Genomic DNA, 17,899 nt, shown 5'->3' on the forward strand with positions numbered 1-17,899 from the left:
ACGGAAATTAACTCATCCTCGGTCCTAAGATTAATCCTTATACGTTTTATTTAGGAAGAGTTTCGTGAAACCGACGGCAGGTCTATTTTTTGCTATGAAATTGGGCCGATGTAACTAGGCATTATTTGCTTAAAATACAGCTGCGCAGATATTTGGCGCTTACAAAGTAAGCGGAGAATGGGGATCGTAAGCGCAGAATTTGGCGGTAAGCGGAGCCTTAAAACTGGTTCCAGGTCGCCCGTCGCGCCGTTGTGTCGCACACCTATTTTCGTTTAGTTTTCACTAAAAACGGGCCCGCCTGTTATTTGATGAACTAGCCTACATAAGTTGGTGCGTTTATACATTATTCTAAATAGGGCAAATCAATAAGGGGCACAAGCGAAGTGCAATGTTGTAGTCAATGGAAGGGTGAGACCTTTACCCTAGTTCTATTTCATAAAACAATCCCACGGTCTTAAAACAATGGAAATATAAACTTCAAAATACCTTGCCAGGGTGTCAATCGATCAATATGGGATCAGTATATAGCCTGCAAAAAACAACGAATGTGGTATAAATCTGCATCCAGTTGGTTGGAATAGATCAAAAATTAAAGTTTTCAAGTAAATGCGGAAAGTGTCTGTGGAAAGATGAGGGTCTTCGTTTTCGTAGCAGCAGTCGGCCTCTTGACGGTCCAAGTTATTAAGGTTAGTTCTTTTAAAACATTTACAAATCTGTAGGCCTGAGAGTCGTCTTGTTTCTTAATTATATGCTAAGTTGGTGAAAGAAAAAAAAAACAAGAAGATGGAATTGCGTTTTCACGAAGAGCTAAAAACCTTTTTGTCACGTACGCGTTGAACAATACGGCTGGCAGCAGAGCGCCAAACACGGTTGCTCCGGCTTTTGCGTTTTCACGAAGTGCCGAAAACTTCTTGTAGTTCTGCTTTCAAAGGGGGCCAACAAGTGTATTGCTCTAGCGCGTTGTTTTATCTTTTTTTTCTCCTGGCACCGGTTCCAAAAGTGGATGCTCCGGGTTTATGCTACTCTCACATCTAGGGATAATATGCTAGCGAATTTGCTTGCGAACGGAAATATTTAACCATCGCTCAAACTTCGCAACATTCGCCACAAATTCACTACGTTCACAAGTCATTCTCTGTTTCCTTACGAAAATCGGTCACTTTATGCTGCTCTCACACGGCGAATATGCTAGCGAATATGCTAACACAAGGACATATTTGGCAATCTCTCAAACTTCGCAGCATTCGCCGTGTCTTCTAAAGCGTTGGTAACAAATTCGGAACGTTCACAAATTATTTCCCACCTCATCACGAAGAGTATGTTAATTTCAGCGAATGTTGCGAAGACGGTAATTCGGCGTGATTTTCGGAAGCATTTGTAACGTTGGTAAAGCGTGCGTAAACGTTTGCAACGTTCGTAAAGGCATTGGCAAGCGTTGGTAAGCATTCGTAATATATTCGTAAGAAATTGGTACGGAGAGGGCCGACCGAGGACGATCGAGGGGTGAGACCGAGATGAAAATACTCAATACCCAACCGCCATTTTGGACAAATTCTACGTGCAGTTCAAATATTCATGTTCGCAAGAACATTCGCCACTCTGTGAGAGGGGCATTACGAAGCTCTTCCGTACATTCAGCGATTGTTGTGAAGACGGTAATTCGCCATCGATTTGCGTAAGCGTTTGGTAAGCCATTGGTACTGTTGGTAAAGCGTGCGTATTATGCGTTAGATATTGGTAAGGAGAGATATTCACTGTCAAATCGCAACTTTTTAGGCGAATTCATCGCGAATTTCAAACATTCGTATTCGCAAGATATTCCCTTTTGGGCCTTTTTCAAACCTCGGCTCGTGCTCTTTTTGTGCCCTTTCCAAACTTCGGCCCATGCTTCCTTTAGGCATTTTTCAAACCTCGACTTGTGCTCCTTTTGGGCCTTTTCCAAACGTCGGCTTGTACTGGCCTCGGCTCCGGCTTGCACTGGGCGCAGACGAAACTTCTCTTTCGAAATCAGTAGCTCATGGAGCAAGTTCGGGTGAGCGACTAGACCTGACCATAGCCGAATATTGGAATCCAGAAACTGTGACGTAGATCTCGAACTGACCATAGGGTGCGTTCGTTTAGCTTCCCTGGGTCGACCGCGGTGTGTGGCGTTTTCTTTTTCCAGGACGAACGTGTGCAGATAATTACCCACGTTCGTCCTAGAAAAAAAAAACACCACACACCGGGGTCGACCCCGGGAAGCTCAACGAACGCACCCATAATCGAGCATGCTCTAGTGCATGGTTGTTCAATAAGGTGCGTTTGATTAGCTTCCCTGTGTTGACCCCGCGGTGCTCATTCGGATGAGCCCCTGGCGAGAGCTAATCGAACGATCACTCGCCCTCTCGTGGTGACGTAATGCACCTCGGGCCAGCTCCAAGTTCTTCCTTGCTCCATGCTCCAAGCATGGAGGAAGAAAATCTATTTTCTTCCTCCATGCTCCAAGTGACCCGTTCCACAAGCAAGGCACTTGGGGCTGATGGGGGTGAGCCCCTGGAATGACGTCAAAGCTATTCGAACGTACCGGGGGCAGATCGGGGTCGACCCGGGGAAGCTAATCGAACGCACCCAATGTCAATCTCCCTGTGTTCTATGGTTTCTTGTTTAGTCAAGTGGTTTAGTCGCACCCGAACTTGCTCATGCTTGCCCCAAAACGTCTTTAACAATTTTTTGTATGATTTGTTAATCCGAACAGGCTGATGATGATGATGATTGGGACGGTTTTGGAGAGGTGGATGGCAGCCTATATAACCTAAAACGTACGTAGAAACTTTGGCATTTAAAGGCAGTGGACACTATTGGTAGTTACTCAAAATAATTATTAGCATAGAACCTTTCTTGGTGACGAGTAATGGGGAGAGGTTGATGGTCTCAAACATTGTGAGAAACGGCTCCCTCTGAAGTGCCATAGTTTCCGAGAAAGAAGTAATTTTCCACGAATTTGATTTCTGGACCTCAGATTTAGAACTTGAGGTCTCGAAATCAACCATGTGTGACAAGCGTGTCTTTTCTTTCATTATTATCTTGCGACTTAAAAAACCGATTGAGCTGAAAGTTTAACAGGTTTGTTATTTTATGCATATGTTGAGATACTGGTCTTAACCAATTACCAATATTGTCCACTGTCTTTCAGTTGGCATTATGGTTCACTCCCTGCTTTTCACATCATTTTGTGCTCCAGGTTCCATTTTCAGACCGAAATATTGCATGAATAGATAAGGGTTTATAAGATGGGCTTCTCTACCCTAGGTCATCGTCTAAAACTGGCACTTCTTCGTCATCTTTTCCACATGTGTAAACAACCCCAAGAAAGGCACATATAGCTCCAAGTTAACACTTGATAAAGAGCACATCATTGATATTAAACGCATAAGAAATTACCCTATTTGAAGTAGTGTAGTTTCAAGATTTTGTCAACCCAAAGTACTTGAATCTGAGAAAGGCGTCAGGCTTCTTTGCATGACATTAATATCATAATGTCTATAAAATTACCCTGATGTGTTCCTATGCCTCAATCCAAACACATTAAAAGGTATAGTCTATATAATGCCACACAGTATTAAAGACACTGGCCACTATTGGTAATTGTCAAAGATCAGTTTTCTCACTTGGTGCATATCAACATATGCATAAAATAACAAATCTGTGAAGATTTTAGCACAATCGGTCGTCGACGTTCGAGATAATAATGAAAGAAAAAATACCCTTGTCACACGAAATTGTGTGCTTTCTGATGCTTGATTTCGAGACCTCAAATTCTAAACTTGAGGTCTCGAAATCAAATTCGTGGAAAATTACTTCTTTCTCGAAAACTACGTTACTTCAGAGGGAGCTGTTTCTCACTATGTTTTATACCATCAACCTCTCCCCATTACTCGTAATAAAGAAAGTTCACAGGTTTTAGTTGTGTGGTATACGGCTACACAGGATTGAAACAAACATTGGGTTCCATTAACCAAACGTGAACAATCCCTTGAAATGTTTTTCTTTTCTTTACAGCATTATCCATCATCGGATTCAACACGGAACAGAGTTCGACCTATAGCAAAAACACCCGATCATCAAAAGGTGTGGACGGAGACATAGAGAATGGATTCTTCCACACAAGTGAGTATGAGCTTATGAACAGTTATTTGTTTGAAATGGATAAGGATTTGTTTGTGTTTATTTAATAAGGGAATAAAAGGGTAGCGACGAGTTTTTAAGGCCCGGTCACACAGGCCCCGATAACGAGTACGAAAACGAGAACGATAAAAGTGCACGCCCTCGATTGGTTGAATGAGCGTGTGTGTATTTTGCGTGGAGCAATTCAACCAATCGAGGGCACGCACTTTTATCGTTCTCGTTTTCGTTCTCGTTCTCGGGGCCTGAAAACCGGCAGGGTCGTTGCCGTGCGATAGGGTCGGGCCTTTATCGCAAGGCCACGACCCTACAAGGTCTTAAACGGCAGTTTAAGAACAAATCACTACTCTTTTTTTTCCATTCATAAATGCCTTTTTGGTTAAAATGCGTCTTAAAGTACGAAACTCAGTCAAACTTATCTCCGTTTCCGACGTCCTTGAGCTCTGTACGGGTGTTGTTTATTTTTTTGACTGGGACAGTTTTCGGATATGCATTCGTGCAAGTAGTAGTATTCATCTAAACATATCCGAAAACAACCGGTTATAAACAGCTCCAGCTGGTCATTATCAACCGTTTAAACAGCCCACGTGACGCGCTCTCCACCAATAGGAATAGCGAAACTGTCTGAGGTATTTATGAATATGTATTTATTGCCAACCATGCACACTTGACAAACCGTCAAATGACTTCCCGAAAGTATTTTTTTAAATTAAAGCATTGATGGGCTAAATAGCATCACTTTTATCGCGAGATAAGCAACATTAGTGTTTCAGTTCTGGTTAACTGAATTTTACGTGTTGTTCCTCTGGCTGAAAACGACTTGCGAAAGCATTGTTGCTGTTTCTTTCTAAGCTAATCTCGATGTTTTGCTTCTTTTTAAAATAGAAGATGATGAGCGTCCGTTCTGGACTGTCCAACTCAAGGAGGAACATTGTATCGGAAGGGTTACCTTATTCAATCGTAAAGAACTCTGCTGTAAGTATTGAATTTTGGTTTTAATTCTTAAGATCAACTTATCACTAAAGTATGTCTATATTTTGTACAAGGCAACCCAGCCTACAAGGTTTTGCTTTTAATGGGTCATACAGTTTCAGTTTTGTAAAATCATGTTGTTTATAGTTGTTTATGTTTGTATGGAAATAAATGTTGGATGGTTCAATAAAATGTAGTCTGGGTACCAGGGAATCCATGCACTAGTACATCGGTTGCTAGGCTATCGTTGAATAGTCCATTGAGTAGTTACTTGGGTCGGTGAACGTGTACAAGAGTAAAAATACACAACACCATGTGACACGCTCTCGGCCAATCAACAGATAGAATCAAAGGAAGGGGTGTTAAAATGTTAACCATTGCACGAGTAAAAGCAGCCAATAATTTGTTTTATAACACCCCAAACATTAATTCTAAATACTGTACTATTAAGTTACAGACCTGAATGCTACAATCCACGGACGACGCGAAAACAGATTGCGAAAACTGTTACTGTACTGCATGTAGTGTCATGTAATCCGAAATGATTACAATATATTAATTTATCATCCTCGTACACGCAACGGACGTCTGGGTACTGCACGCCGTGTAAAGCGCATGGCAAACCGATGCACTATCAACACGGCCGTCGTCTAGTAAAACTAAGACATATCACGTGACGCGCTCTAAACCAATGAAAGGGCAGAATATTGGTAAGGGGTGTTATAAGAGCTAATATCGACTGAAAACTTTGCATTATTCATTTATTCATTTATTCATTTATTCACACTGGACACCGTTGGTTATTGTGAAAGACCAGTCTTCTCACTTGGTGTACCGCAACGTATGTACAAAGTAACAAACCTGTGGAAATTTGAACTGTGGAAGTTGAACTCAAATGGTCGTTAAAGTTGCGAGAGAATTAGGGAAGAAAAACACCTTTGTAACACCTTTGTCACACGAAGCTTTGTGCTTTCAGATGCTTGATTTCGGGACCTTAAAATCTTATTCTCGAAATCGAATTCAGTTTTTTGGGGGAGGAAAATTACTTCTTTCTCGAAAACTACGTTTCTTCAGAGGGAAATGTTTTATACTATTAACAGCTCTCCTTTTCTTGCTACCAATAAGCTTTGCTACCAATAGTGTCGCAGTGCCTTTAATGCAATAAAAGAGCATTTCGAAGAAAGTGACGTATGGAAGGGAACTAAATCACGACTGATCATATTTCAGTTTTATCCAGTATCCACTTTATCCCCCTAACCTACAATACCCTTTTCTCCACTGCTTGTTAGGCAGTGACATACTGAACACTAATTGGTCGAAACGACTGAAAGTTGTACATTTTGTTTTTGAACAGGTAAACGTTTAGCGAATGCTGTTGTCCGAGCCGGGGTCAGTCAATTCTACAGTCTGAATGCACGGTGCGGGGTACCAGTGACAGCCAGACAAGCAGAGAAGCCTGGGGGTGTCATTGATGTTTACTGTAACCCGCCTTTGTTGGCAAGTGAGGTCAACGTTGTTTTACCAAACAAGGAATTCCTACATCTGCGAGAAGTTATGCTTCAAGAGTATCCTATTCAACGTTGCCATCAACAAGAAAGTACGTCAGGGAGTATTAATCAGAACTTTTTTCTCCACTAAAATTACTCTAAAGGGAAGGTATACCATTGATAATTATTCTTAAAGTTAATGACAAATTTACCTCTTAACTAAAATTTACTTCTTAACCTAAGTTTACCTTAAACAAAAATTGACCTCTAGACTCATACTTACCCTCGAAACCACCAAATTACCTCTAAACCCAATTTACCTCTAAACCTACAGTTATCTCTTTACTAATACGTGTGACCCAAGTTTACATATAAACCCAAATTTATCTCTATCCCCAAATTTACCTCAAAACCAAACTTTACCTCTAACCCCAAATTTACCTCTTAACCAAAAAGTAACCTCTGTTACCTCAAACCCCAATTTACCTCTAACCCAAATTTACTTCTTACACAGGGAGGCTCTCCACTCTGAATTTTCCGACCGAACAAAGCTCAGAATACGATGCTGCCAGATGTCCAGCGGAGAGGGCTGCCGATGGTTTTATTAACAAGTTTGTAACTGAAGGTTTCAGTCACACCGGTAAGTCATTCTGCTGGACGGTAAGCAACCTCCTACAATGCCTCATCAATCCCACTATAAGCACTTAGATTCAAGAACAGGTTCATTTTTATAAGTGTTACAAAAAACTATGTTGTTTTCTTTACTATATTTCTGGGAGAACAAAGTATGAATCTGGTGCTAAAACTCAGCCAAAAAATGGAAGGGATAGGTGTTTTTATCCTTTGCTGCTCAAACCAAGCAAAAGGAAGGAGAGATTGGTTTATCCCTTGAAACTGAAACATATTGCAACAAATAACTGGAGTTATCCATTTTTGAAATGTTATTTTAGAAAAGTTAGATTGATTCGTAAAACATCTAGAGTAATTTTTTCGGGCAGAAGATCATGGTAAAAGAATGTGTTGCTCCAAAATCCTGTTTCGATACCAGTTTTTGAACTATCATGACAACTTCGAGCTGTAAATGAAAACAAATACCCCCCCTCCCCCCCAAAAAAAAAAAATTAAAAAAATGAACCTGTTCGATACATCTGTAATAGTGCATGTGGTTGGCCATTGTCCAAAGCGACCAGTCAATATACTGACCCAAAAGTCACTATAATCTATATACCCATGTGCGGTTTCTACATACACTGTGTAAAATCTATTCCTTTACGATATTTTCCCTCTCAACCGTCCCAGAGAGTTACACAATTTGTTACACCAATAAATATGGCTTGATTCGCCTGGATGCTCCTTCACCTGTTGGAGCTGGCATTTTAAAGACACTGAACCTTATTGGTAACTGTCACTGGCCAGTCGTGTATCTCAACGTATGGATAAAATAACAAACCTGTTAAAATTTTAGCTCAATTGGTCGTCGAAGTTGCGAGATAATAATGGAAGTAAAAAACACCATTGTCACATGAAGTTGTGTGCTTTCAGATGCTTGATTTCGAGACATCCAAATCTAAATCTGACGTCTCGAAATCAAATTCGTGGAAAAATACTTCCTTCTCGAAAACTAAGTGATTTCAGAGGGAGCCGTTTCTCACAATGTTTTATACTATCAACAGCCCACCATCACTCGTTACAAAGTAGGCCTAGGTTTTTATGCTAACAATTATTTATTGTCCACTTTCTTTAATACTCATTCACACTGACTGTAAGTTTGTATTGCATTTACAAACATTCAATCCTGGACTTGTTGCTCGATACTTTTATCAGCAACTATTGTCTCCGATAAAACTCAATGAGCAAACAATTCTGGAAAACCTTGTAGCTGCCAGCGAATACTGACTCTTTAAGGTTTGCTTTTGAAAATGCCCGAACCGCTGCTGGGGTAAGTATTTGTTGACTCGCCACGAATCAGGGTAGTGGCGTCACAAAATATTCAGGCGGGCAGTGAGTGATTTTAAAACTTTTTGGGGTTAGGGGATTAATAGTTCATTCATTATTAAAATATTTCTTTTGCAGGTCATGACATTGATCCTTGGTGGAGAGTAGATCTTCAAGACACGCACTGCATCAGTAAAGTGGTTTTGTTCAACCGTGATGGCTCAAATAGTAAGTATAGGTCTTCCCTGACATTTATAGCAAGAGGCAGCCTATTTCTTTCTCATGCATTCTTATTCATTGCATTTTCAGTTAGTTTTGTCACATCAATCGCATTTTAAGGCATGCAGTGTTTACAAAACATGTAACTGGAAGGTGATTATAGACGTGGATTGATGTAGGTTAACAACAGATCTCGGGTGTACTTCACGAGCCTCGACGTGTGACGTCTCTTTTTTGACAAATGTCCCTCTTTTGGTCACTCACAGTCCCTTTAGAGTGGAAAACGTGCTCTATTGGCCTCACTGCTAGCCCGAACATCAGACGTCACACGTCGAGGCTCGTGATTGACAACAGAGATCTGCCATTATACTACGTCAATACACATTCATAATCACCTTTCAACGACATTTTTTCTTACAAACACACTGCATGCCGTATGCCTTAGATGAGATTGAATGACGAAGTAAAACTGAATTATGCAATGAACATGAAAGTGAGATAGGCTGCTTCGGGGAAAAACCTATATTACCCAGTGTTGTTAAAGATATGGCAGAATGAGGAGGAAACAGTTTCAGTAAAGTCTTTTATTCAAATAAATAAACAATAAATAAATAAATTTCAATGCAGTTATCATTATTGTAACTTTGTGAATGCTCTTCAAAAGGTGAAATGGAGCTTTTCGGTCTGGTGTTTTACATTATGGAACAATGGAGGACCCCTCAAGGAAATTCTTCGTTCAACCTGTACCCCACAAGGGAATTCTTTGTTAAACATGGAACCCACAAGGGAATTATTTGTTCTACCTGGACCCCACAAGGGAATTCTTTGTTCAACATGGAACCCACAAGGGAATAATTTGTTCAACCTCGAACCCACAAGGGAATTCTTTGTTCAACCTGAAGCCCACAAGGGAATTCTTTGTTAAACATGGAACCCATAAGGGAGTTCTTTGCTCGACCTGGACCCCACAAGGGAATTCTTTGTTCAACCTGGACCCCACAGGGGAGTTCTTTGTTCAATATGGAACCCACATGGGAACTTTTTGGTCAACCTGGACCCCACAAGGAATTCTTTGTTCAACATGGACCCCGCAAGGGAAGTATTTAGAAAGGGGAATAAAAGAACAGTAGCAAGACCCCACAAACCTAATCCATGCTAATTTGGGCGCTTGTGGGTGTTTGTGTGTGCGTGGGATAAGATTTTTATTTTGTACTTCACATTTATTTCATTAGGCAAACGTTTAGCAAATGCCGTCGTAAGAGCAGGAACAAAGAAAAACATACATAAAAATGCTCAATGTGGATCAGCGATCACCGCTGACCAAGCCAAGATTCCAGGTGGAGATCTAGCCGTCTACTGTCAACGACCGATGAGGGCGCGTTACGTCAGTGTTAACATACCAGGCAGAAAAGAATGGTTGCATTTACGTGAAGTAGAGATCTACGAACTTGATGTTGACCCGTGTGAAAGTGACGAACGTTAGTATACTTATATATGCCTGGCAATGTTCACTGTAAACATATACAGCTCTATTTTACATACACTCTGTGGACATCCCTTTATTCTGTACACTGAAAGAAAAAATCATGTTCTTCAACACTGTAAAAAACTATTTGTGGACGTGATTAAGTCCACATAGTGTTTCAAAACACTGCCTTGTGTGGACCTCTTTTGTTCACACTTCGTATGTAATGCTCTAACACATTGGATCGGTAAAGGGTTAAACACAAGCAAACAACAATAATCAATCGTCATCCTACATGAAAGTAAAGTGGGTTTAATATTGGACATTTGACATTCATTAAGGTTTGTACCGGAGATTATCAATGTTGCTTGAATGTCTATCTTATACTTTGATATTGGACACTGAACAAATCTGTGTAAACGTCCAATGTCAAACCAGCTTTACTGTCATCACATCTACTTGATTAGCTGAAACTTAGTGGAAATTAAATGCCAAGCAATTCGGACATCAAAGTCACAATACACTAAACGTTAACCTAAACTTGAAATAATTACCTTTTGATTTTTAAACAGGCGATTTGTCTCTAATTGGTAAGCCGACGAAGCAAAGTTCTCTCCTGGGCAATAAGTACTCACCGGTCACAGCTGCAGATGGAAACGAGGACACTAAGCTGTCACCAGAACACATCTGTACACACACAAGTAAGTCAACAAATATAAACCACTTTGATGAGGATAGCATGTACTGATGTAATTTGCTTACTCTGGTTTTAATGTTCTGTGTTATTTTGTGTACTAAACAGAGGAAGAGGATGATCCATGGTGGATGGTTGACCTTCAAGATAAACACTGCATCAGTAAAGTTGTCCTTCTCAATCGTGGGGATTGTTGTAGTAAGTACTCAACACAACTGCTTTATTGAAATAATGGGTTGCCGTCTATCTGAATTCAACAATGAAAACAATCTCTCTGTTATTTTGTTCATTAATACCACTAGGTGCTCGTTTGACGAATGCTGTCGTTCGCGCGGGTACCAAGCGCTCATTCTATCGCAACCCCCAGTGTGGTGAAGCAGTCAGTCGTGCCATGGCAACTCCGCGCGGGGCCACGATTGAGGTGGTGTGCGACCCACCGTTGGAGGCACGTTACATTAGCGTCGACATCCCCTCTGATGATCTTGCGTATCTACAGCTATGTGAGGTGACAGTAAAGGAGCTCATTGGAGAAGACGCGTGCCGAGAACCTGAACAGATAGTCATAAAGGCACCAGAACCGCAACAACCTGTCGAAGAGCGTTTCCCAAAGAAAGTAATAAAGGCACCAGAACCACAAGAACCTGTAGAGGAGCAGAAGCCCAAAAAGGTGCTTAGTGATCGAGAGAGGTGGGCTGCTGGTGGTGGAATCAAGAAGAAGCCAAATGGTGGTGGTCATAGGGGCCAGAATATTGGTGGTGGGGTCAAGATTCGAGAGGATGTTCCAGGTGACATGGGTCCCTAAGCATTAACGGCCGAGAACACGATTCCAAACTACACCTGACAGAGAAACCCTTCTTTAAAGCGCCTAAATTATCACATTAACTGAGCACACTGTATAAGCATGGGTTATCCGATGCAGGTACAGTAGATAGATAACAGGTATTCAATTGTATAGTAGTGAAAAAGTCTTATAGAATTATATCAGTATTCATTATATTATTGCGTCGTCGGAAGGCTGTCTTAGAATAAACAAACATCATTAAAATAGTAGTTTAACATAACTAGTATACCAAAGTTGCTCAAGAAACTACTAGTTATATTGCATTGCGACGTACCTGGACTGTGACATAAATCATGCAATGTTGGTTACTATGCTCAAATATTATTTAGTGCACCAGTGACGTTATTGAACACACAATATAGTACAGTAGTCAGATAGTAAGTTGGATTGTGCTTTGATGACAAGCATGGAACCCATACCCCAATTGTATGTCAAATTCCATGTATGTGTTATAATTCATTCATTTATTCATTTCTTTTATTTTTACCACACACACAGAAAAGTGATGTAATTTACAATGATTAAAGGCAGTGGACACTATTGGTAATTACTCAAAATAATTATGAGCATAAAACCTTACTTGGTAACGAGTAATGGGGAGAGGTTGTTAGTGTAAAACATTGTGAGAAACGGCACCCTCTGAAGTGACGTTTTCAACAACAAAAGTAACTTTCCACGAATTTGATTTTGAGACCTCAAGTTTAGAATTTGAGGTCTCGAAATCAAGCATCTAAAAGCACACAACTTCGTGTGACCATGGTGTGACAAGGGTGTTTTTTCTTTCATTATTATCTCGCAATTTCGACAACCGATTGAGCTCAAATTTTCACAGGTTTGTTATTTTATGCATATATGTTGAGATACACGAAGTGAGAACACTGTTCTTTGACAAATACCAAAAAGATTAATTGAATTGAATTGAATTGAATTGAAGTGTTCAATTCCAGTAGATGCAGTATATTCCTATGTTATTTTAAATAATCAACAATAGTGATTGTCCAGTGCCTTAAAAAAAGAAGAAAAAAAAAAATTAGCCAGCGGTTATGTACTGCCATGGGAAAAGTCTGTTTTGGTGAGATTTTTCGTCTGTTTGTTTCCGCCTTTAACTTTTTTTAAATTATATTTACACGAAGACATGATTTTCAGAAATGTCAAACTTCACATCAATATGAACGCGTACATGCCCAAGTTTTCTCGTTCGCGTGGTGCATCGATGAAGCAATGATTGTAACAAGGGATGTGTAGTTCTTTTTTTTTTACCAGGGGCAGGAAATGCAAGGTCAACGTAGGATCTAGGTAAACTAATGCTAATGATTATGCAATACTCATAGACTCTATAATTGAGAAGAACTTGAAACTCGGATGTGCAGTTTTTTTCGTAACACTTCATTTTGCCTTTTAGTACACTGGACACTTCTTACCTTCTTACAAGACTCATCGTTCGTTCTTTATAAGAAACTTCGCACCTCCTTCGTACCCCTTACCATGGAGGAATCTCGTACTAATTCGGGATTTCTGCATCATTTATAGAGGTTCACGCCGCCAGTTTAAAGGCAGTGGACACTACTGGTAATTACTCAAAATATTTATGCATAAAACCTTGCTTGGTAACGAGTAATGGGGTTGATAGTATAAAACATTGTGGGAAACGGCTCCCCCTGAAGTTATGTAGTTTTCGAGAAAGAAGTAATTTTCCACGATTTTGATTTCGAGACCTCGGATTCATATTTTGAGGTCCCGAAATCAAGCTACTGAAAGCACACAACTTCATGTGACAAGGGTGTTTTTTATTTCATTATTATTTCGCAACTTCGACGACCAACTGAGCTCAAATTTTCACTGGTTTGTTATTTCATGCATATGTTGAGATACACCAAGTGAGGAGACTTGCCTTTGACAGTAGACCGATCCATTAAGCTCCGCCCCTTTGCGTATTGACCAATCACAACGCAACGAAGGTCCGACAAAATGAGGTCCGACATTAGTGCGCATATGCTTTGCGCGAGGCAAAGTTGTGCAGAAAGGCATTGGAGAGGCTCACGTGTTCTTGCTCACACGTGCGTCGTGGGCGGAGCCTAATGGATTGGTCTATTACCAATAGTCTGGTCCCCTGACCAAAGATTCCTTGACGTCTCTTGTTAAAAATCTAAGGTCAGGTATTACCCACGGTTAAAAATAGAGCATGACGCAACTTGTCAGGGTCGGGGTCATCTCCAGGGAAACCATGTCTGCACCTAGTTGCGATATATAACGGAAGCCTGCTCCCGACGGCCGCAAGGCCGGAGGGTTACGAGATTATTTTGATCGGCAATGTTCAACACGTATAATTTCGAGAGCTAGTCACCAGATTTGCCCCATGTTTACCACTTTTAAAAATCATGAAACTTAATCCTCAATCAATGTCTCTAATGAACACTCAAGTCAAAACACCTTTGAAAATGATATTTTTGAAGAAAAAGGACAAAAACTTACCAGACCCCGGAGCGATCATTCCAAGTTTAAATGTTTTGAACTTGTCGCATCGCTTTGCAAACGCTTTATTTAGGCACAACGCCTGCATTGGCTTTAAATATCAATAGCTGGCATATGTGCGGGTATACTCCAGAGGAGGTTTCTGCACAGTATAGGAAGATGATGATGAAAAACTCCTGGATCTACGGCCGACAGGACTGACATTATGATTCCATAACGAACATCAACGATACTGTCCGAATGTTGACGACAACACGTTCGGAACATTTTGGATAACTTCGAAAAAGGAGGAATTCCTCCTTTTTGGTCACGTGATTGTGGGTGATACCGGACCCTAAATTCGACAGAGCCTAGTCGGAGATTTTTGGGTCTGGGAACCAGACTATATTACCAATAGTGTCTAGTGTCTGTAGTGACTATTTAGACTTGGTAAAAAAAACACATTATTTTGCGTGCAGTCAATATATACATATGACGTCACAGGCCCCCCAAAAAGTTCTGGATGAGAGTCTTTCGCAGGGCGTATTCTCTGTTTGACATCAAAGATCGTGGCCAGTGTAAGGTTCTATTCACACACCAATTAATGCAGGGCACCCAAAGGCCATGCGAACATACAGAGCTCATGATATCAGCATCATTCCTTAAAAGAAATTGTAAAAAGTAGTTCTCATTGATGAGGGCTTCGTTAGTGTTTTGGAATGCTTGATGAATGATAAAGTACAAGGAAACCAAACTATCATACAAACAATTTGTTTGGTATTATGAATCAGCAACTGGAAAGTTTTGTTCTGATTGGAACTATCAATGATCAGGAATGGGGTGGGTAATGATGAGGGGTGTGCCCTTCCCCCAAACCAAAATTCCACCGGCTGTTATAATGACATTAATCACATTTACGGAGCTTTATCAAGAGAACAAATCTACCAAAAAGATTATCAGGGCGCTGCTATACACAGAGCAGAAATGGGGGCAAATAACAACAGAAAGTTTAGTGGAAATCTTCAGCCTCACAAATAAGTACCAAGCTGAACATTCCTAGTGTAGTTGTTCCTTTCTACTGCATTGTTATCGGCTGACTGAATACCTTTATAAAGTGGCCACGTTTATTTTACACTATTGCCGGTATGCATTTGAATGTATGCCCGGGATGGGACGCTGACCGGCTTCAACACGGGAGTTGACGGCGCTCATCTGCCAGTGAAAGGAGGACACTTTGGCCCGGTCGCTGGCTTGGTGCTCTTGTCTTACGTTTTCGCAGTTGTTACCAGTAACTTTTTTTTAATTGATGTCCCGGGCGGAAGGCTACCCACCACCCCACTCCTTGTGACTGTGTGGTTGACATCGGAGTCACATTCCCGCGATGTGAGTATTTTTAAACTGATGTATACCAACTTGATTTGTCCGTGCTGTTTGTATAAAGGCAGTGGACACTATTGGTAATTACTCAAAATATTTATTGCCATAAAACCTTTCTTGGTGACGAGTATTGGGGAGAGGTTGATGGTATAAAACATTGTGAGAAACGGCTCCCTCTGAAGTGCCATAGTTTTCGAGAAAGAACTAATTTTCCGCGAATTTGATTTCAAGACCTCAGGTTTAGAACTTGAGGTCTCGAAGTCAACCATCTAAACGCACACAACTTCGTGTGACAAGGGTGTTTTTTTCCTTTTATCATTATCTCGCAAGTTCGATGACCGATTGAGCTCAAATTTTCGTCTGGCCCTGCACCGTTTTGAACGTTGCTGATTTTCCCTTCGTCAATTAATTTACGCAATTTTCGTTATTTCGGAGTCGTGGGAACCATTTCAACTTGTAAAACGTTTGATGAGTAATGACTGAATAGTTTTCGAGGTGGTGATGTGTAAAGGAAAACTGGTTCCATGGCGCCTGGAATGCTCCATAAAATAAATCAACAAAAAACAACGTCATCAACGCGAACACTTATAATGAAATAAAGCATTCCCACACTAACACCAAAACACATCCTTAACCCATTGACCCATTAAACCTGGAAACCTACCAATTCTACAAGGGCTGTTGTTCACACCTTCTCTTATTGGCACGCACCTTGATGACCCAATTGAATAATAGCAAAGATCGCGGCTACTATTTGACGTATCCGGTTATAATTGATTTGTTCCACTTCTCACATATTAGTGGGGTAATAACTATGGGGTTTATTGTGTTCATACTCTAAAACAACAACAACAGAACAAACAAACACACAAACAAACAAAGTTTGTAGTTAACAATGTGGGAGCGATATTAATTTATGCAAACAAAAACCCAAATTCTCAATAGCTGAACGAAGAATAAGAATGCTTTCAAAAGGGCATTAAGCAACCTTTCTTTTAATTGCACAAATTAGCATATAATCTGCATTAGGTTCGGCTCATAAATAACAAGATCGACGTCTGAAACCAAGACGCTATACATTTGTTCCGGACGACTGTATACAGTCTATCCGCAGGTCTTTTGATTTTTCACACATAACGACAGACATGCTCTTCGTTTCAATTTACTGGTACATTATTTTGATTGAGAATTTTCAGAAAAGGCCGAAAATGACCGAATTCCAGAAGCCCTTTGGACTAATTATATATTCAAACCGAGGTCACTCATGAAAACCACACAAAATGCTGCAGATAAAACCCTTCGGATGGGACGTAAAGCCGTTGGTCCCATGTGTTGTGTAACGCATGTAAAAGAACCCCATGCACTGGGGTTCGCCCCGGTGTTCCTGGCTGTGGCTGCTGTATGCGCCGTAGCTAGCACCTTGTAAACCATTATAAGGTGCTAACTAATTGGGTCTCAAAATTCATCACTGCAATGACCTATCTTTCTGAAAGTTTGTATATACTCAGCGCCTTGAGTACCTTGTTTGGTAGATACGTGCGCTATAAAAGACTTCGTTATTATTATTATTATATTATTAATTATGCTTATTAACGCATGGGCTGCTGACAGACTGTATACGACTTCCAGCGCGTCCGGTCACTCCTGGTCGAACATTATTTTCTTGTACTTGAAAATAACAATCGGGTTCGGTGTTGCTAGACTAGACTGGGTGTAACAAGTTGTTGTTACATTGTTATAGTCGCTACCTTGGAAGTCTCCCGTGTAATCGATTGAGGTGTCCGTTAAAATGATGCGGAATTTGGTTTCTTTTGCACGGTAAGCATAGGCGTGGGAAACGGATGTTCGAATGAACCACGCGAGGTCTTCACACTGTTTGTATCGATCAATCAATTAATGACATATCAAACATTATTGTTTCTGCAAAATGTGTCAATACAATTTCCAATAGGCAGCTGGGGAAAATACAAATGGACTCCTATCGGTGTTTCTCAAGAGATGTGGTGGTTTGAACTATCTTCAGCTTGCGACAAATGATTCGCAAAAAAATGAATTGTTTATGTGGAAAGGGGTAAACTGACATTTTTGCAATTTACCATTATGTATTTTTACTGACGTTTAAACAGGAAAGTTATTACATTTTAAGGGCAACCGCTATTGGGGAATTATTTGATTTTTGGATTAAAATTTAGCTTTGTTGTGACTCATTTCTGTAACTCATGACGTGAGGGTGGCGCTTCGATATGGGGTATCGTGGCCGAGCGGGTAAGAGCACCGAATTCAAGCTCTGGTGATTC

General features: G+C 40.6%; 1 protein-coding gene across 1 annotated transcript; it reads left to right on the forward strand.

The window, feature by feature from the left end:
* The first annotated feature begins 582 nt into the window (after positions 1-582).
* LOC117294975 lies at positions 583-12,341 on the forward strand. Its single transcript, XM_033777532.1, has 11 exons — positions 583-686; positions 2,735-2,798; positions 4,039-4,146; positions 5,047-5,136; positions 6,488-6,730; positions 7,135-7,260; positions 8,694-8,783; positions 10,007-10,252; positions 10,812-10,940; positions 11,042-11,131; positions 11,236-12,341. Exons 1-11 carry the CDS (start codon positions 630-632, stop codon positions 11,733-11,735), a joined length of 1,743 nt encoding a protein of 580 aa, XP_033633423.1. The 5' UTR covers positions 583-629; the 3' UTR covers positions 11,736-12,341.
* The last annotated feature ends 5,558 nt before the right edge of the window (positions 12,342-17,899 follow it).

Source organism: Asterias rubens, chromosome 9, assembly GCF_902459465.1.
Source record: "Asterias rubens chromosome 9, eAstRub1.3, whole genome shotgun sequence".
NCBI classification, from domain to species: Eukaryota; Metazoa; Echinodermata; class Asteroidea; order Forcipulatida; family Asteriidae; genus Asterias; species Asterias rubens.

Excerpts from the sequence above, each read along its gene's own strand:
- LOC117294975 (XM_033777532.1), top strand. The coding sequence starts at position 630 with ATGAGGGTCTTCGTTTTCGTAGCAGCAGTCGGCCTCTTGACGGTCCAA. Across the intron at positions 2,799-4,038 it reads CAGCCTATATAACCTAAAAC|CATTATCCATCATCGGATTC; the intron begins GTACGTAGAAAC and ends TTTTCTTTACAG. Across the intron at positions 4,147-5,046 it reads GAATGGATTCTTCCACACAA|AAGATGATGAGCGTCCGTTC; the intron begins GTGAGTATGAGC and ends TTTTTAAAATAG.